At 49.0% G+C, this 21548-nt stretch overlaps 1 protein-coding gene across 2 annotated transcripts in view; it reads right to left on the bottom strand.

Moving 5' to 3' along the window:
* Positions 1 to 14137, bottom strand: part of b9d2 (B9 domain containing 2) — a 29783-nt gene extending 15646 nt beyond the window's left edge. Inside the window, exons 1-3 of one of the 2 annotated variants that reach the window (XM_059950879.1) lie at positions 13578 to 14137; positions 10672 to 10773; positions 2133 to 2224 (exon numbers count right to left, since the gene is read on the bottom strand). In XM_059950879.1, coding sequence (XP_059806862.1) covers positions 2133 to 2220 — 88 coding nt within the window. In that variant the 5' untranslated portion in view covers positions 2221 to 2224; positions 10672 to 10773; positions 13578 to 14137. The remainder of the gene's footprint in view (positions 1 to 2132; positions 2225 to 10671; positions 10774 to 13577) is intronic. The other variant, XM_059950876.1, reaches the window with a different exon arrangement.
* Between the last annotated feature and the right edge of the window lie 7411 nt (positions 14138 to 21548).

Genomic DNA, 21548 nt, shown 5'->3' with positions numbered 1-21548 from the left:
CCCATCTTGTAAAGACACTGCCCAGAAGGCGGCAACAGCAAACCTGTTCTGTGGAAGAAGTTGCCAAGAACAACTTTGACCATGATCACCATGAACGGACTGTTTTCCCTGAACTTTATGCCTTTGAAGTAGAACTAACACAGGATGTTCCAGTAAATTCTCTCTGCACTCACTCCAAGCTTCCCATCTGTCCAACATGCTTCTCTAGGATCGGATGCAGGTTTGCCACTGTACCACAGTCTTTAGAACATAGTCCAATACAGCAAAGGCTCTTCAGCCCAGGATATCGTACCGATCTGTTAACCTACCCAAAGGCCAATCTAACCCTTCCCTCCTACAGAGCCCTCCATTTTCTTTCATCCATGCGCCTACCAAAGAATCTCTAAACATCCCATAATGTATCTGCTTCTACCACCGCTCCTGGAAGTGCATTCCATGCACCCACCACTTTGTGTAATAAAAATAACCACTGAGATCCCCTCCTATACTTTCCTTAAAATTATGCCCCCTCGGATTAGCCATTTCCACCCCGGGGAAAAGTCCACTCAATCTATGCCTCTTATCACCTTGTACACCTCTATAAAGTCACCTCTCATCCTCGAACTCTCCAAAGAGAAAAGCTGAAGCTCGTTCATCTGTCCAGCCTGTCCGCCCCAACCTGTCCACCCTGTCCGCCCCAACCTGTCCACCCCGTCCGCCCCAACCTGCCCACCCTGTATCGCCCCAACCTGCCCACCCCGTATCGCCCCAAACTGCCCACCCCGTATCGCCCCAACCTGCCCACCCCGTATCACCACAACCTGTCCACCCTGTAAACCTCTGTGAAGTCAGTCCTCATTGTCGTCCTCTCCAAAGACAAAAGCCACTCAACCTGTCCTCATATTTGAGCACAGAGTGCAGGCAGTTTAAACTGGAGTGTAGTTCTTGAGGTGGTCCATTGCAAAGAGCAAGAGAGGGGAGAGGTACTGAAAGAACTAGATAGAATACCCAGTTGAGAAATGTAAGTGTGAGGCTTTGCAGTTTGCTTTAACAACTGCACATCTCCAAAGTTACTTCACTGACAAGAAATTTTGTTGACCCAGGGTTGTAACAACCTTTCATCAAGTGCTGTGTTGCATGATGTGGGTAATCACAGTCTTTGACCTGATTGCTCTTGACAACTCTTTCTCCAGAAGTGGTTTGCCATTGCCTTCTTCTGGGCAGAGTCTTTACAAGACTTTACAAGCCGTTATCAATACTCTTCAGAGATTGTCTGTCTGGCGTCAGTGGTTGCATAACCAGGACTTGTGATCTGCACCGGCTGCTCGTACGACCATCCCCACCTGCTCCCATGGGTTCACGTGACCCTGATTGGGGGGGGGGGGTGGTGAGGCTAAGCAGGTGCTATGCCTTGCTACATGCTGCGGGCTAGCGGAGGGAAGGAGTGCCTTACACCTCCTTTGGTAGAGATGCATCTCCACCCCACCACCCAAAGAGACTGTAAGAAATGAAATTATTGTCTTTCTTCATTAAAAAGAAGAAATGATCATCAGGGTCTCTCTTTCACCCTTTAGAGATATTTATCAGGAGTGCTGCATATGCAGGTTGCTTCATCTTGTCAATGATTCCTCCCATCTGTCCAACAAACTCTTCGGCACCCCCCCACCCCGCCCCGTCCCCACCATCAGGCAGGAGGTCCCGTAGCATTAGGGAAAGGTCTGTTAGAATGGGAAACTGTTTCTTACACCACACTGAAAGACTACTGAACTCCCTGCTATCACCCAGGTCTCATCACGTATGAAGCACCAGTAGCTTTACACCATTTACTTTTTAAACTTGTATCATATGTGCACCTTATTATTTGTTAATTTAGTTGTGGTAATATTACTTTAAGTGTTGTGAGTGAGTTATACATACAGTGCTGTGCATCATGGTCCAGAGGAATGTTGTTTCATTTGGTGGTATACTTTACGTGTTGTGCGTATGAGTTATAGGGACTGCATTGTGCACTTTGGTCCAGAGAGACGTTGTCTCATTTGGCGCTATACGTGGTATGGTTAAATGACAATAAATTTGAACTCGGAGGTGTGTTATCAATAAATCGTGCATCAACACTAAACAGCATCCGTTACGCTGCCCATTGAAAGCCTTACCTGCGTGCAGTCCCCATTTGCAGAAGAGGCTGTGCTGGGGAAAGCCGCTTGCTCCGACGAGCTGTCCGATGATGTGTAGCTCAGCCATCGTCCTGCCCAAAAACAATATCGGTCTGTTAAATACAGACCCAGCTCAGCCCGACGAAACACAAACAAACCGGCTCTGGTGCTGTAACCCAAGAGATGCAGCTGGTAGGTATGAAGTAGTCTTTTACTCCACAAAATGAGGCACAGCCACCACATTGAGACCCTTTCACAGGATGAGGCCTGCTCAACCGAACATTACGTGACATTTTATACGCTAAAGATCAAAGGAGAATTCTATATTTACACTGTACCTACTGTACCTACAATGCTTTCTTTGAATTACATGTAGCTTTCACACCTCCTTCTTCGCACCCACACTCCAGACACCCAAAAAGAATGTTAATCAGTATTAGGGTTAGGGTTAGTCCTGACGAAGGGTCTCGGCCCGAAATGTCGACAGTGCTTCTCCTTATAAATGCTGCCTGGCCTGCTGTGTTCCACCAACATTTTGTGTGTGTTGTTGTTAATCAGTATTGTCTGGTTTGTGGCGACCCACTTCCTAGCGCACTCGAACTGGCTCATAAATAGTCAGCGCGCCAGCACAAAGGCCAGTCCCAAAAGGGCGCCAGGTCTGCTTCACCAACAAAGGGAAAAGCCTGCGGGGGATTGAGAGTACGTGCCCCTACAGCATCCGCGCCCAGGGAGGGCGGGATCAGGGAGGCTTTAAAGCAAGGTTGTGAAGTTCAAATAAAATCTTTCTTTAACTGCAGTTTACCAACTCCGTGTCGTTATTTTAGCGCTGCGTGTAGCACACTGCTACAATTGGTGACCCCGACGGTCCAAACGATTTTTGGACCGGAGATGAATGACGCCACATCTGTTCATGTGGTTTTGTTGAAACTGCCAAGCTTCTGGACGCTGCGACCTCACCTATGGTTCCAGCAAGCAGAAGCCCAATTCCACGTTCGGCAGATAACCTCAGAGGACACACGTTACTACTACGTGGTGAGCTCCCTCGACCAGGACACAGCGGCCCAGGTTGAGGACTTCATACAGTCTCCCCCAGCGGACGGCAAATACACGGATTTCAAAGCCCTGCACATAAGGACTTTCGGACTCACACGGCGCGAGCAGGCTGCCCATTTACTGCACATGGATGGCTTGGGAGACAGACCTCCATCGGCTTTAATGAATGAGATGTTGTCTCTGGCCGGCGGACACAAGCCCTGCCTCATGTGTGAACAGGCAGTCCTGGAGCAGCTGCCCGAGGACATACGCCTGCTGCTGTCCGACGCGGATTTCAGCGACCCCCGGAAGGTGGCAGCCCGGGCGGACTTGCTGTGGAATGCCAAGAAGGAGAGTGGGGCGTCCGTCGCACAGATCACCAGGCCACGCTCCCAGCAGCAAACCAGACCAGGCCCGGCCACAGAGGCAGGGGTGAGGAGACCAACGAACAATGGTGCTTTTTACCACCAGCGGTGGGGCGCAGAAGCCCGCCGCTGTAGCCCGCCCTGCAAGTTCCCGGGGAACGGCAGAGCCAGCCGCTGCTGATGGCTATGGCAGCTGGCCATCGGGATAGCCTCCTGTATGTGTGGGACAAGAGGTCGGGACGCTGTTTTTCAGTCGACACCGGTGCCAAGATCAGCGTCTTACCTCCGACAAGTTATGACACCCGCAACAGGGCACCGGGTCCCCCCGAGGACCGGGAACGGCAGCACGGTAAGGACCTACGACACCCGTACGTTGCAGCTACAGTTCGGCTCCAGCAGGTTCATGTGGAACTTCACACTGGCCACCGTTGCCCAACCGCTTCTGGGTGCGGATTTTTTGTGGGCTCACAGCCTGCTGGTCGACCTGGTCCACGCCGAGACCCTTCAGACGTTCTCCCTGGGAGAAGCCAGGTTGCCAGCCCCTCACCTCGACTCCATCACGCTGTCCGACAACAACTTCACCAGAGTCCTGGCGGATTTCCCATCGGTTCTGGCACCGCAGTTCACGGCAGCCATGTCCCGACCCAGGGACCATCCCCCCACACCCGTGCTCGGCGGCTCCCCCCAGACAAGCTCCGCCTGGCAAAGGAGGAGTTCCAGAGGATGGAGGAATTGGGGATCACACAGCAGTCCGACAGCCCATGGGCCTCCCCTCTGCACATGGTGCCCAAAGCTACAGGGGGCTGGAGACCATGCCGCAACTATCGCAGGCTGAACGAGGCTACCACACCGGACCGCTACCCTGTGCCGCACATTCAGGACTTTGCAGCAAACCTGCACGGCGCACGAATCTTCTCCAAGGTAGACCTCGTCCGGGGATACCATCAAATCCCGATGCACCCGGATGAAGTCCCCAAAACGGCTCTCATCACTCCGTTCGGCCTGAAGAATGCCGCACAGACGTTCCAGCGGTTAATGGACACAGTGGGACGCGACCTGGACTTTGCATTCATCTATTTGGACGACATCCTCATAGCCAGCAGCAGTCGTCAGGAGCATCTGTCCCACCTCTGTCAACTCTATGCCCGACTGAGTGAGTACGGTCTGACAATCAACCCGGCCAAATGCCAGTTCGGGCTCGACACCATTGACTTCCTGGGCCACAGGATTACTAAAGACTGGGTGACCCTTCTGCCCGCTAAGGTAGATGCAGTCCGCCACTTTCCCCGACTCACCAGGATCAAAGGCCTTCAGGAATTCGTGGGTATGGTAAATTTCGACCACCACTTCCTCCCTTCAGCTGCCCGAATCATGCCTGTTCGCCCTGATGTCGGGTCCGGGCAAGGACATTACCTGGGACGAGGAGTCAGCCGCTGCTTTCATTAAAACGAAAGAAGCCTTGGCGAACACTGCGATGCTAGTGCACCCCAGAATGGACGTCCTTACCGCCCTCACAGTGGACGCATCTAACACGGCAGTCGGTGGGGTACTGGAACAACTCATCGCGGGTCGCTGGGAACCCCTGGCGTTTTTCAGCAAACACCTGTGACCACCCAAGCTCAAATACAGTGCTTTCGACCGGGAACTGTTGGCGCTATACCTGGCAATCCGGCATTTCAGGTACTTCTTAGAAGGTAGGCCCTTCACCGCGTTCACGGACCACATGCCGCTTACCGTTCATGAAGGTGTCCGATCCCTGGTCATCCCGCCAGCAGCACCATCTGTCCTACATCTCTGAATACACGACGGATGTCCGGCACCACTCTCTCGCCCTAACATTCATGCCCTTTCCCAAGGGGTAGACTTTGAGGCGTTGGCAGAGGTGCAGCAGGCAGACGAGGAGATCCCGAGTTACAGAACCGCAGTCTCCGGTTTGCAGCTCCAGGACCTCCCTGTAGACCCGGGTGAGAGGACCCTACTCTGTGACGTCGCCACCGGCCAGCCCCGTCCCGTCGTCCTGGCACCTTGGCGGCGACGCGTTTTCGACTCCATTCATAACTTAGCGCACCCCTCCATCAGGACAACCGTCTGGATGGTCTCCAGCAGGTTCGTTTGGCACAGACTCCGCAAGCAGGTCAGTGAATGGGCCAGATCGTGCATGCACTGCCAGACGGCCAAGGTGCAGCGGCACACCAAAGCTCTGCCGCAGCAGTTCCACCCCACCTACCGGCGTTTCGACCACATTCACGTGGATATCGTGGGCCCCCTGCCAGTGTCGCACGGAGCGCGGCACCTCCTGACTATCGTGGACCGGTTCACAAGATGGCCAGAGGCGATCCTGCTCATCAACACCACCTCTGAATCTTGCGCCCGGGCACTGATCGCCACCTGGGTGTCCCGCTTTGGTGTACCGGCCCACATTACCTCCAACAGAGGCGCCCAGTTCACCTCCAGCCTGTGGTCACTATGGCCAGCCTTTTGGGGACACAGCTGCACCACACCACTGCCTACCACCCAGAGTCAAATGACCTGGTGGAGCGTTTCCACCGTCACCTAAAGTCGGCTCTCATGGCCCGCCTGAGAGGAGCTAACTGGGTGGACGAGCTTCCCTGGGTCCTACTCAGCATCCACACGGTGCCCAAAGACGATCTGCACACCTCGTCAGCCAAGTTGGTGTACAGCGCACCCCTGGTCGTCCCCAGGGAGTTCATACCAGCCCCAAGGGGGCAAGAGGAAGAACCCGCAGCATTCCTGGGCAGAACTCGACCTGCGTACCCAGAGACCTGCAGAACTGTAAGTTTGTGTTTGTACGAAGGGGCGGGCATCGGCCACCGCTGCAACGGTGAGGGGCCGTTTACGGTGCTCCGGAACAACGGGTCCACGTTCATGCTGGACGTTGGGGGGAGAGAGGCGGTTTTCATGGTGGACCGACTCAAACTGGCCCATGTGGACTTGGCGCAACCGGTCGAGTTTCCGGCACCGCAGTGCAGAGGCCGACCTCCCAAACAGGGTCCGGCCCAGACTGTGGACATTGGGGGGTGTATCGCCGGTTCTGGGAGGGGGGGGTTATGTGGCGACCCACTTCCTAGCGCACTCGAACCGGCTCACAAATAGCCAGCGCGCCGGCATAAAGGCCAGTCCCAAAAGGGCGCCAGGTCTGCTTCACCAACAAAGGGAAAAGCCTGCGGGGGATTGTGAGTACGTGCCCCTACAGCATCCGCGCCCAGGGAGGGCGGGATCAGGGAGGCTTTAAAGCAAGGTTGTGAAGTTCAAATAAAATCTTTCTTTAACTGCAGTTTACCGAATCCGTGTCTTCATTTTAGTGCTGCGTGTAACATACCGCTACAGGTTCTTCAATTAACAGCTCTAGGAACCTATTGTCCAGAGCTGCACTTTAAACTTAATCTACAGTCCATATTCAGGTCTGAAGATTGGTTGCTGAAGTTAATATTTTGCCATACACTCCAAATTCAGAATATGCTCTAATGCAGGCATGGGCAAACTACGGCCCGCGGGCCATATGCGGCCCGTTAAGCTTTTTAATCCTGCCCGCAGAACTTGATGAAATTATATTAATAAACCTTGTTAACGTTTTTTCCCCGCAATTCTGGCATTTTCCCAATAGATGACGCACTCAATATACATTTGTGGCGACCCATTTCCTGGCACATCCGAACCGGCTCACAATTAGCCAGCGTTCTGGCTAAGGGAGATAGCCTGCGGGGATTTGTGAGCACAGAGCTTTGGAGCCTCTGCGCCACGGGGGGGCAGGTTGAGGGAGGCTTAAAAGTGAGGCTGGGGACTTCGAATAAAGTTTTTTTCTTCAACTGCAGTTACCGACTCCAAGTCGTAATTTTAGCGCTGCATATAGCACACCGCTACACATTGACCTTTGTTGAGGTGCAGCGTATTACTCCACATTTACTCTTTGTTCGGCTCGACCTATTTGTGTGAACAGGCGTTCAGCGTCATGAACATCAACAAAGCCAGCCACAGATCCAAGTTAACTGACCAACACCTCAGATCCATCCTGAGAATCGCCACAACAAAACTAAATCCAGACTTTGATGCGCTGGCTAAAAAGGGAGACCAACAACACTGTTCCCACTGAAATTAAAAATAAGTTTCTTCGTTGTGTTATGTAAAAAATGCATTTGAAAATATTTTTTTCAATAAGCCTTGCATGTTACATGTCATTTCTGTTAAGTGATGGACATGAGTAGTGCGCAGGTGCACGTACGTTCTCAAAATAAAAAATGTGCTCCAGATCAAATAACGCGCTCCGCATACTGGCGCGCTGTCAGTGTTCTGTCTTTGTGCTGGTCGTTGTTGAGTTTTGGCACAGGGGACAATTGAATAAGAAGGAGCAGGACAAGTAGACCTGCATCTCCTACCGTTTTTGAAATAAAGACAGTCAGGAGGAGAGTGATGATGATAATATCTTGAAGGGTAACAGAATTTTCAGTGCTTTAAAATAATAACTGTTACTATTAAAAAAAGCTGTATTTTATTCATTTAATTTTCAGTGTTTTAAAAGTCATTTCAATAAATAGCTAAATACCATGGGACTTCAAAGACAGATATTTTGTTGTAATGCATTTGTTCATTTTCAATTGAAATTAAAGCACGTTTTCTACATATCCCATGATATTTTATTTTCTCTTATGAGGTGTATTACCAAAACATTCTGTCCATCTGCTCCTGGTCCAGCCCCCCTGTCAAATTTTAGAACCCTTTGTGGCCCACAAGTCAAAAAGTTTGCCCACCCCTGCTCTAACGTGTGGACCCACTGACACCAAATCAGTTGATTCAGAGTATTTTACCTTGGCAAATAACCCAAAAGACTTAGACAAATACATTTTCCCTCCAGAGAAAGCCATCGAACACTAATAGAACTCTTTAGAAGGTAGAAGTGAGAACTAACTTCAGTCTTTGATCATTTAGATTTACGAGCATGCATGCTACAGAAACTCTCCAATCCTCACCAGCCAAAATTATGTGTCCTGACGAAGGGTCTCGGGCCGAAATGTTGACTGTACTTCTCCCTATAGATGCTGCCTGGCTTGCTGCGTTCCACCAGCATTTTGTGTGTGTTGATTGAAAATTACAGTGGATTCCAGTTAATTGGCCCATTAGTGAATCAGGGAAGCCATTTATTTGGGACAACTCTTAAAGAACAAAAGCAAAACACAAAAAGAACCAGGATTCCACTATGCCACTTAACTGGGGCAGGAGACTATCACCAAACATTTTCTAACTACCATCAGCAGTGTGTATGTTGTGTGGCCACTCGACACTATACCAGACTTCAAGTGAGCCCTTTTTAAACAGCATCACTTGTGTGTTTGTTTTCAAAAAGCAGTGATTTTTGTCGCTGGTAGCTTGCGAGTTATAAACAGTACGACAATCTGGAACTGTTTTGCTCTCTGCGGTTTCAAGCATTCAGGCCTGGAGGTGCCAGAAACGACCAGGAGTGAAAATGAAATGATTTTACTACTTCAACAAGTTAGGCACTACGAAGAATTAAGGTTTGGACAATCATCTTGAATTTTACAATGAAAATGAAGAATTGCGGGGGGAAATCCAATCATTGATAGTGTTATATGAAGGCAGTTCATTATTTCCATAAGCTTCCTGTGCTGACTTTGTTCACTGCAAACACTGGATGAATTCCTCCATCAATAACTATTAGGAACTAATGCAGTTTTATAGTACTGTGGTACTGTTAGTAGAGTTTTAATTTGTTCTGTGAGGAGGGCCTCAGTGGGTCAGAGTTGACCATGGATGTTGCGTCCTCGCTGTCGAGACATGCAAAGCTAGCGCAGTACGATATGGAGAGCAGCTGTTGCTCATGTAGCAAGCTCCCCCTCTCCATGCATCTGATGAGCCCAAAGGAACAGCAAAGACTGAAAGAGTTTGGTACCAGTAGAGTCGCAGGAGTTGCCGGTCAGCGTTGAGCTCAACGTAGGACTGCCTTAGGGACTCCAGCTCTGGATTTTTCCCCTCAAGGTTTACTCCCAAGTCCTTCCCCGTGAGTGGGTATAGCCGCAGGGCAGCAGAGGTTTGAGATCAGAGTTTTCCTTCTCCAAGATGAGCTGCCAACCAGGCTGATGAGCCCCGTCTGCCCAAAGCGACTGGTTTTAAGGCATCAGTAATCCACTTTTGCCCCTTTCTCCTGTCAATCGAAACGGTTCTGCCAGGCTTAGTAGCTAAGCCACACGTGAAGGCCAGGAACTGGACTTGGTTGTCAGAGGCTATTTGAGGAGATTGTCTCCAGTATCACTCTCAGCTATAATAACCTTAAGAATCCAATTTGTTTTGTATTTCATTTAAATTCAGTAATTGGTACTCAGTTAAATGGTATTTAAAATACCTTTTGACTACATCCATGAAACTTCAGCTGATTGGGGCAGCCGCTTAATTGGTCCAAAATGTACTGACCCCGATGTGTCCCAATTAAACAGAAATCACTGTAATTTCGAAGGAGATGTAAGGCAGGTATTTTCACACAGAGAGCAGTGGAATTCGCTTGCTGGGGTGACGACCAAAACATCTAGACAGACACGTGAATATGAGGAAAATGGAAGGATTTGTGTAGGCACAAGGGATTAGTTTAGTTGGCCATTTGATGACTAAGTTACTCGGCACGACATTGTGGGCCAAGGACCTATTCTTGAGCTGTACTGTTCTACGTTCCAACGTGATTGGTCTCTTGGAACCGCGCTCCATGCCATTCCACGCTGCTCCTGCACATTTCCTTTCTCTCGTCTGCCATTCAGACAAGGCAAGATAGTCCTTCTGCTACCGGGCAGGGAGTTCCCAGTGTTTGTCTCCACCTCTGGTAAACCACCCCCCCTCCCCTTTACATCAGGGACCTGAGATAGAGAGTGTCGGAATGTTCTATAGAGCACTGCTGGATAACAGGTTTTTAATTTGGTTCACGGTCTCCTGGGCTGTGTGTGAGGAGTCTGTGTTCGCACATTTACATGGACGGTAAGAAATTGCAGTCTGACTATTTCAAATGGATACTCCTCATGTTCTAGTAGGAGCGAAATATACCAGCTAGTTGAGTGGCGTTGCAGCAACAACCTTACGCTCAAAGTCAGCAAAACCAAAGAGCTTCAAGACGAAGGAACACATACCAATCCTCATAGAGGGGTCAGAAGTGGAGAGAGTGAGCAGCTTCAAGTTCCTGGGTGTCAAGATCTCTGAAGATCTAACCTGGTCTCAACGTAGCGATGCAGCTGTAAAGAAGGCAATACAGTGGCTATATTTCATTAGGAGTTTGAGGAGATTTGGTTTGTAACCTAAAACACTTGAAAACTTCTACAAATATACTGTGGAGAGCATTCTGACTGGCTGCATCTCCATCTGGTATGGAGGTGGCTACTGCACAGGATCAAGGTAAGTCGTAGAAACTTGTAAAACTAGTCAGCTCTATCATGGGTACTAGCCTCTGTAGTATCCAAGGCATCTTCAAGGCACCTTAGGAAGGCAGCGTCATCGTTAAGTATCCCCACCACCCAGAGCACACCCTCTTCACACTGCTACTGTCGGGAAGGGGGTACAGGAGCCTGAAGACACACACTCAGTGATTCAGGAACAGCTTCTTCCCCTCTGCCATCAGGGAGGAGGTACAGGAGCCTGAAGACACACACTCAGTGATTCAGGAACAGCTTCTTCCCCTCCGCCATCAGGGAGGAGGTACAGGAGCCTGAAGACACACACTCAGTGATTCAGGAACAGCTTCTTCCCCTCCGCCATCAGGGAGGAGGTACAGGAGCCTGAAGACACACACTCAGTGATTCAGGAACAGCTTCTTCCCCTCTGCCATCAGGGAGGAGGTACAGGAGCCTGAAGACACACACTCAGTGATTCAGGAACAGCTTCTTCCCCTCCGCCATCAGGGAGGAGGTACAGGAGCCTGAAGACACACACTCAGTGATTCAGGAACAGCTTCTTCCCCTCTGCCATCAGGGAGGAGGTACAGGAGCCTGAAGACACACACTCAGCAATTCAGGAACAGCTTCTTCCCCTCTGCCATCCAATTCCTAAATGAACGCGGAACCCATGAACACTACCTCACTACGTTTTTAATTTTTTTTGCACTACTTATTTTAACTTAATTTTATATATATATTACATAATAACTCAGTTTTTCCCTCTATATTTATTACGTATGGCATTGCACTGCTGCAGTGAAGACAACAAATTTCACGACATATGCCACTGATACTAAGCCTGATTCTGATTTCTGCCTCACTCTCCTCACCCTTGTGTATTCCAGGCAGAGAGAAGGGGAGGGGTGGCAGGTCAGTTGGGGACCATTTGGTTGGTCTATTTGATGTGAGGGTTGGCCTCAGCCGTTGGAAGCATCAGCAAGGGAGATGAGGCGGAGTATAGGGCTATGGTGGGAAACTTTGTCACGTGGTGTGAGCAGAATCATCTGCAGCTTAATGTGAAAAAGACTAAGGAGCTGGTGGTGGATCTGAGGAGGGGCTAAGGCACCGGTGACCCCCCTTTCCATCCAAGGGATCAGTGTGGACATGGTGGAGGATTACAAATACCTGGGGATATGAATTGACAATAAACTGGACTGGTCAAAGAACACTGAGGCTGTCTACAAGAAGGGTCAGAGCTGTCTCTACTTCCTGAGGAGACTGAGGTCCTTTAACATCTGCCGGACGATGCTGAGGATGTTCTACAAGGCTGTGGTGGCCAGTGCTATCATGTTTGCTGTTGTGTGCTGGGGCAGCAGGCTGAGGGTAGCGGACACCAACAGAATCAACAAACTCATTCGTAAGGCCAGTGATGTTGTGGGGGTGGAACTGGACTCTCAGACGGTGGTGTCTGAAAAGAGGAAATTGCATGCCATCTTGGACATTGACTCCCATCCACTCCATAATGTACTGGTTAGGCACAGGAGTACATTCAGCCAGAGACTCATTCCACCGAGATGCAACACTGAGCGTCATAGGAAGTCATTCCTGCCTGTGGCCATCAAACTTTACAATTCCTCCCTCGGAGTATCAGACACCCTGAGCCAATAGGCTGGTTCTGGACTTATTTCCACTTGGAATAATTTACTTATGGTTTTCTATTGCTATATTTCTTGGTTGCTGCGACTATAACGAAACCCAATTTCCCTCGGGATCAATAAAGTCTGTCTGTCTGTCGGTCCCCCTGTCCATGCCTCAGTGTCTAATGGCTCTCTAGAGGCTTTCAGGGTCAAGTGTGTGCTTCAAAGACTGAAAGATTTAAATCTACAATTTTTGTGAATAACAACGTTTAAGACAAAAACCTCTGCTCTGTGGGAAAGGGTCTCAGTTCAGATTCCACCTTCCGTCGGACGCAAATTAGTTAAAATTTGTGTAAAATAAACGATGAACTACAGAATTAACTTTTAAACACAAGAAAAATTCTGCAGATGCTAGCACTCCAAAGTGACACATCACAAAATGCCGGAGGAACTCAGCAGGTCAGGCAGCGTCTATGGAAAAGAGTGAACAGTCGACAGTTCAGCCTGGAAAGGAAGGGGGGAGATGCCAGAATAAAATGGTGGGGGAAGTTTGTAAAAGGGTAAGTGATGTATTAACGTTAAGGTCGTGTAAGAAATAGTACTTGTTATAAAATGTTGACTTGAAAGTTCTGTATTTACGTATTTTTGGAATATTTAAAGGTCGTATCACTGAACTCTCCCTACAACCTATGGTATTCATCTCACGTTCTCGACATTTGTTGCTTCTTAATTTATTATTTTCCCCTTTCTGTTTACACTTGCACAGCTTGTTGCCTTTTGAACACCAGTCATCCGCCCTCTTGGTCTAGCGTGGTTAATGAATTTATTGAGAATTCCCGCAAGAAAATCGATTTTAGGGTTGTATACGATTACTTATCTGTAATTTGATAATAAATTTACTTTGAAATACACAATAATATAAAAATATAATTCAAACAATGGCCCGGGGGCGGGACCACGAACAGCTAGGTCCCGCCTCACGGGATAATTGGCAGGCTGAAAAACCAATCACAAGAGCGGGACTCTCACCTGATCGGCCAATCAGCACCGGAGGGCGAGGCCCGACCGCCGGCTCCAACGTTGCGCCCGTCGGTCTCTTCGGCCCGTTCCCGGTCAGGTTACGGTTCCACAGCGGCAGGAGATGAGGGCGATTTGCTGGTTTGCCTACCACCGCTCTTCTCCTTAACACAAAACACAAAACGCATTCCTGACGAAGGGTCTCGGCCCGAAACGTTGGCTGCTCTTTTCTCACGGATGCTGCCTGGCCTGCTGAGTTCTTCCAGCGATTTCTCCCCGCTCCTTCCACGCCGTCAGAAACCAGGACAACCCAACAACCTCCTCAGCCATTGGCTACTAGCGCTAATGGACTTTAACCAATAAGAGTTGCTGGTCAATGGTGGTGCCAACCCGGCGTCTGTTGTGCGCCGCCTAGAGGCTGGGAGGAGGAGAGTGTCCCTGTGGGGAAAAACTTTGGGAAAGTTTTTGATGTAGTGTGTCCATGCGTTTATATGATCAGGCTAATCAATTCCCCCCTCCTGTTTGCATATCCCACTGCCTCTGGAACAATCTACTCTCTTCCATCAAACAGAATGAAGAGGAGGAAGACGAACAAAGCCCTTAACTCCGAGTGGGTCATCGGGATGCCATTGTGACAGTGTTTTTTTTTTAAGCAGGCCGAGTTGCTTGTTCGACACTCAACCCAGCAAGGGAGGGAGCCGCTGGATTTGAATTCGGGAGCCTTCGCTCCAAAGTCCAGCACTGATGCCACTACGCCACCAGCCGGCCTACCACCTGGACGAAGGACGGATCCTATCCCGCTGTCATAAGACTCTTCACAAACTTCTTGCGTAATAAATATGAACTCTTGATCTCTCAAAAAAAAACAGTTGAAATTCTGCAATTCTGCAGATCAGGGCAACACACACACGAAATCAGCAGGTCGGGCCACATCTGTGGAGAGGAATCGATGCTTTGGGCCTGTTGTGTTTTTAATATTTCAATAATATTTGAGTAATAGTATACATATATAGTTTGAATAAGCACTCTTTATTGTTTAGGATGGTGGTGAATGTTGGCAGCTCTGGTTGAGGAGTTTGATATTGCTGTGTTCGCCGAGCTTGGCAGTTAACTTGCAGACGTCTCATCACCAGTCAAGGTGACGTCCTCGGTGAGCAGTTGTTGGTGTTTCTCTCTGGGAGTGCTTGCAGCTGTAAGTAAATAGCAATAAATAACGAGAACATGAGATAAAGAATCCTTAAAGTTAAATCTTTGTTTTTTGGAACATCTTTTTCCACCGAGGCTAGGGGAGGAAAAAAACCAGAGGTCATGGGCTAAGGGTGAAGGGGGAAAAGTTTAAAGGGAACATTGGGGGGGGGGGCTTCTTCACACAGAGAGTGGTGGGAGTGTGGAATGAGCTGCCAGATGAAGTGGTAAATGCGGGCTCACTTTTGACATTTAAGAAAAACTTGGACAGGTACATGGATGAGAGGGGTTTGGAGGGATGTGGCCAAGGTGCAGGTCAGTGGGACTAGGCGGAAAAATGGTTCGACACAGGCAAGAAGGGCCAAAAGGCCTGTTTCTGTGCCGTAATGTTCTATGGTTCTATCTCAATGGATGGGCAAGTGAGTGAAGTTATCCCCTTTGGTTCCAGAGCCTGATGGTTAAGGGGTGGTAACTGTTCCTGAACCTGGTGGTGCGAATCCTGAGGCTACTGTACCTTCTGCCTGATGGCAGCATCGAGGAAAGAGGCTGGCCTGGGCAGTGGGGGTCTTGGACAGTGGACACTGACCTGCAGTTAACAGCACTGCCCACTCCCTGCTTTGGGTTTACAGCATCTTTTCAGGTGCACCAAAGTACAGGGAAAATCATTGCTTTCCATGCAGTCCTTAACGGTCATTTCACCCACGTCATTTCATTCCAGTGGTACAGACAGACAGACATACTTTATTGATCCCGAGGGTAATTGGATTTTGTTACAGTCGCACCAACCAAGAAATATAGCAATATAAAAACATGAATAATTAAATAATAATAAGTAAATTATTCCAAGTGGAAATAAGTCCAGGCAGGACCAGTCTATTGGCTCAGGGTGTCTGACACTCCGAGGGGGGAATCGTAAAGTTTGATGGCCACAGGCAGGAATGACTTCCTATGACGCTCAGTGTTACATCTCAGTGGAATGAGTCTCTGGCTGAATGTACTCCTGTGCCTAACCAGTACATTATGGAGTGGATGGGAGACATTGTCCAAGATGGCATGCAACTTGGACAGCATCCTCTTTTCAGACACCACCTTCAGAGAGTCCAGTTCCACCCCCACAACATCACTGGCCTTACGAATGAGTTTGTTGATTCTGTTGGTGTCCGCTACAAGGGAACGTAGAGGAGAATCAGAATCAGGTTTAATATCACCAGCAGGTGTACGTCGTGAGATTTGTTGTAACGTGGCACCAGTATAAAGCAATACGTAATAATGGAAAAATAGCCCTGTGAATTTCAGTAAATATGTATATAAAATAATTATGTAAGTAGAGTAAAATAGAAATTTTTTAAAAAGTAGTGAGGTAGTGTCATGGGTTCAATGTCCATTTAGGAATCAGATGGCAGAGGGGAAGAAGCTGTTCCTGAATCGCTGAGTGTGTGTCTTCAGGCTCCTGTACCTCCTCCTTGATGGTAGTAATGAGAAGAGGGCACGTCCTGGGGTGGTGGGGGTCCTTAATGACGTACATTGCCTTTCTGAGGCATCACTCCTTGAAGATGTCCTGGATGCTGGGGAGGCTAGTGAAGATGAAGATGATGATGAATGATCTTTATTGTCATTATACAATGAAACTCTATTTGGCTTCCTCCCAGGCAATTAAATAGAGCAGTAGATAAAAACAAGACAGTAATAGAAAAACAGTATTAAATAGATAAGTAGCAGAAAATAAGGTGCAACAGCACCAGAATATCACAGTAATGCACAAAGTGCCGTTAGTGCAAGTATTTGAGTCCTTGTGTGTGCTCACAGTTTCAGTCACTGTTCTGTGGGAGTGGTGTGATGGAGGCCACAGCTCTGGGGTAGAAGCTGTTCCCCAGTCTATTTGTTCTGGCTTTTAGTGTCCGGAACCTTTTGCTGGACGGCAGCGGGTCGAACAGGGAGTGGCCAGGGGTGTGTGGTGTCTCTGGTTATGCTGATTGCTTTCCTCACGAGTGCCCATGATGGAGCTGACTGAACTTACAACTCTCTGCAGCTTACTTTGATATCGATCCTGCGCCGTAGCCCCTTCTGCCCCCTCCCCATACCGGATGGTGATGGAGCCAGTCAGAATGCCCTCCACGGCACATCAGTAGAAATTTTCAAGTGTTTTGTGGTGTCAGACCAAATCTCCTCAAACTCCGAATGAAAAAGGGGAGTACAGGATAAAATGGTGACATGTATATATACATAAGGTCAAAGGCCATAATGAGGTCAATTGTGAGGTCAAGAGTCATCTTACGAGAGGTCTATTTCTATAACGGGGGACAGAAGCTGTCCTTAAACCTGCTGATAACATGTTTTTAGGCATTTGTGTCCCAATGGAAGAGGGAGGAAGGGAAAATGTCCCAGGGGTGGGGTAGGATCCGTGATAAGTTAAATATGAGATAAAGATAAAGATTTACTTGTTATGAGTACATCAACACGTCCGGTGAAATGTGTCATTTGGCATCGATGACTAACGCGGCCCGAGGATGCGCTGGGGGGGGCAGCCCGCGAGCCTCACTACACTTCCGGTGCCAACGTAGTGCGCCTACGACTCGCTGACCCTGACCGACGGGCAGACCCTCGGACTGTGGGAGGGAACCGGAGGACCCGGAGGAAACCCGCGCGGTCGCGGGCAGAATGTATCGGCTCCTCGCGGACGGCTGCGCGAATTGAAGCACGAGCGCTAGCGCTGTAAGGTGTCGTGTCAGCCGCTGTGCCGTCGTACCGCCACCTCTCCCACCCTCCACGCTGGCTGATTACCGCGGAAGCGAGGGGAGGCGGGTTTACGTGACAAGCCGAGCTGCATCTGCGGCTCTCGGACGATTCTGATGTTGAACTTCCTTTGTAGTAAGTATACTTTTTGGTAAGTCTGGAGACCAGCGGTCTATAAGGCGCTACAGTAGAGCAGCGGCTAGTGGAACAGTATTACGGAGTTCAAGGTTCAGAGTTCAATCCCAGCATCCTCTGTATGGCGTCTGTTTATTTAATACCAGAGGTCATGCATTGAAGGTCAGAGGGGTAAGTTTTTGACTCAGAGAATGGTGGATGCCCACAATGCCTGATGTGGTGGCAGAGCCAAATACTTTAGAGGATTTTAAGAGATGTTTGGATAGGCAAATGGAGGTGAGAATGATGGAGGGATATGTGCGCATTATGTAGGGAGGAGGGATTGGTTTTTTGATTTACTTGGTAGCTGGTTCAGCACAACGCTGTGGGCCGAATGGGCTGCTCCCGGGCTGTACTGTTCTACACTCCTCCCCACAGAATGCGTGGGTTTCCTCCGGGCGCTCCGGTTTCCTTCCACAGTCCAAAGACGTTCGGTTGATAGGTAAGTTGGTCATTGTGAATTGTCCTGTGATTGGGATAGGGTTAAATCGGGGGTTACTGGGCAGCGTGGCTGGAAGTTTCTACACCTGTATCTCTAAATTTAATAATAAATATACAATAGTATATTTATACAATCACCTCATATTAGCTCGAAAACGAGAGCACCTCGTATTCAAATCCTTTTGTAATGAAAACTGTGCTGCTATTTGCCTTCCTAATCACTCACTATGAACAATTCGAGTACAAGCACCACCTGGGCCTCTTTGGACAAACCAATGTTTCCTAATACCCTCCCAGAGGACCACAGCCTTGTCCTAGGGTGTGGGGGTCAGGACTTTATGCTTTGGCTCTTGGTAGAGTCACCCACGCCAAACAGGTCAAAGGGTAGAGGTCAGACTAAGAGTGGTCCACCGGGGGGGGGGGGGGGGGGGGGGGGGGAGGTTCACAACCCTGACTCGTAAAACAAAATTGGTACGGAAACAGCAATGAAGATTCCTTCTACATCTGAGTGTGACGGTATTCCTGAGTCTCTGCCTGGGACTTCCATGACTGATAGTAGTGAAAACCGAGAGGAAGCTACTGACACGATGAAGGAAGCCCTGAACACCGCCGGAGATGGGGGATCTTTGCTGCCCCAAACACCAGTGGCATACGAGCAGGAAGTTCAGTTTCCCAATACGTTATCTTTTAAGAGCACTCTCTGTTTCTGTTTTATGCACCGAACTAGACGTTTTTCTCCGCGTTCTATCTGCCATTGTCTTGACCATTCATTGAGCTTGTCTGCACTCACATAATCAGAGCTAAATCTTACAAGGACATAAACATTTCCAACTACTGAGTACAATGTCGCTCCACAAACAGATTCAGTTGATTGTAACCACAAGAGATTCTGCAGACGCTGGAAGTCCAGAGCAACGCGCACAAAACGCTGGAGGAACGCAGCAGGTCAGGCGGCGTCTATGGAAATGAATAAACAGTGGACGTTTCGGGCCGAGACCCTTCACCAGGACTGGGAAGGAAGGGGGAAGAAGCCAGAATAAAAAGATGGGGAGAGGGGAAGGAGGGTGGCCGGAAGGTGACAGGTGAAGCCAGGTGGGTGGGAAAGGTCAAGGACTGGAGAAGAAGGAATCTGATTGGAGAGGAGAGTGGACCAGAGGAGAAGGGGACCCGCGAGAGGAAGCAGTAGCCAAGTGGGAAGGGACAGAAGGCAATTGGGTTATAGAGGTAGGGGGTTGTGTGGAATTTGTTTGTCGGAAGGAGGAATCAATATTTATGCGCTCAGTCTGGAGACTTCCTCGATGGAGCATAAGATCCTCCACCCTGAGGGTGGCATCATCTTGGCACAAGAGGAGGCCATGGACTAACGAGTTAGGACAGACTAAGTGTGGTCCATCGGTCCTCCAGGTTCGGGAGGTTCACAACCCTGACCGGTAAAACAAAATTGTTACGGAAACAGCAATGAAGGTTCCTTCTGCATTGGATTGGGAATTCAGCTGATGAAAGATTACTTGCACACCCTCGGAAGGTCTCGCAGCTGGTGGAGCTTCTGCCTCGCAGGTCCAGTTGTCTGGGTCCGATTCTGGAGTTTGAGGCTTAGGGCTCAGGGCCCAGAGTTTCAGGCCTGGCGGTCGGTGGTCCTGGGTTCGATGCCGAGGAACGTACCCTAATAAAATGGCCGCTGACTGTACGTTTATGGAGGTAGCCCGTCCACTTTGAGGTTCGACGTGTTGTGCGTTCAGAGATGTTGTAACGTGTGGTTACTGGAGTTACTGTCACCTTCCTGTCAGCTTGAACCAGTCTGGCCATTCTCCTCCGACCTCTGTCATTAACGAGGTGTCTTCGCCCACAGAACTGCCGCTCACTGGATGTTTGGTTTTCATTTTCAGCACCATTCTCTACTCTGCAGACTGTCGTGCATGAAAATCCCAGGAAATCATCAGTTTCTGAGATACTCAAACCACCCCATCTGACACCGACAGTCAAAATCACTTAGATCACATTCCTTCCCCTATTCTGACATTTGGTCTGGACAACAACTGAACCTCTTGACCACGTCTGCATGCTTTTATGCACTGAGTTGCCGCCGTGTGATTGGCTGATTGGATGTTTGCATTAACGAGCAGGCGTACCTAATGAAGTGGCCACTGTGCTGGAATAATCTAAACGTACCAACGAGGATCAACCAGGGTATCTCAGAAGGAAACAGCCGTACCCCAGTTAACCCGTAAAACTCACAAGGATATGGGTGTTACCCACAGCACCAGACTGGGCTAGCAAATCATATCGGAGGCAGAATTCATTGACCCTTCCCGGGACTCTCAGCACAAGAACATCCCGGGACGACGGTGGCGAATGCTTTTGAGAGCGCGGATATTGTTTCCTTAAAAAAAAATCCTCTGGCACGCCATGGTGGCGTTGAGCAGAGGCAGAGCAGTCAGCAGGGTGCCTTGCAACGCCAGCAATGAGCAATGATTCCGGCTGCTGTCAGTAAGGAGTTTAGATGTCTCCCTATGACCATGCCAGCACCCTTTAGGTGCCCCTCAAACCTTGCCAGACCATGGCTGGTCTCCTGTGCCATCAGTTTCTCGGATTGGTTAGGTCAAACAAAACTACCGAGATCGATGTGAAATTTCCCTCCACCTTAAGCGCAATATTCACTCGGTGGACAGTGAACGCAGCTCCCCCAAAACTCCCTCTGTGCTATTATGGATACAAGGCGACATATGGGACTCTGGTTGCTCTCAGTAACAGAACTTTAAGAATTTACATTCACTCTCTTTACTTACCAACCCTTTATCACAAACTTCCCCACACAAGGAGAATATCCACTACCTGGGCAAGTTACCGGGCAACAGTCATATCTGTAACCTGGCAACAAGGCCACAGATTCAGCATAATTTCATATAAACTTAGTTTAAGCTTATTTTCAAATAAAATGCTCCAGCTAGTTGTGTGAGGATACTGGATAAACGAGAATTGAGTATACTGTACCTCAGAACTGAAAAAGTTAAAAGTTAAAGGTTAATATTAAAAAGTTAATGATTGAGGTAAGTGTAAGATTTGTTACATGGATGTTGAAGTGTACAGAAAAATGCATCACTTGCGTCGAAGAGAGCAGCTATGGCTGGGCTGGGCGGTCTCTTGAAAGTGTTCCCACACTTCCGGCGCTAATGTACCCTCGCTTTTTCCACAGGTTCTCCCATGCCCCCTTCCTTTGTACCTATTACCAGTGTATCCCTGTCTTTCCCAAGTGTTCCCAGTGTTCCAATTCCCAACGTAGCTTTGCCTTTCCCAAGTGTTCCCAGTGTACCAATTCCCAACGTAGTTTCACCTTTCCCCAGTGTTCCCAGTGTACCAATACCCAATGTATTTTCGCCTTTCCCAAGTGTTCCCTGTGTTCCAATTCCCAATGTAGCCTATATTCCCAATGTATCCTTGCTTTTCCCAAGT

This window comes from Hypanus sabinus, chromosome 26, assembly GCF_030144855.1.
Source record: "Hypanus sabinus isolate sHypSab1 chromosome 26, sHypSab1.hap1, whole genome shotgun sequence".
Taxonomy (NCBI): domain Eukaryota; kingdom Metazoa; phylum Chordata; class Chondrichthyes; order Myliobatiformes; family Dasyatidae; genus Hypanus; species Hypanus sabinus.
Note: the sequence above shows the minus strand (reverse complement) of the source record. Positions and strands in the feature narration are given on the sequence as shown.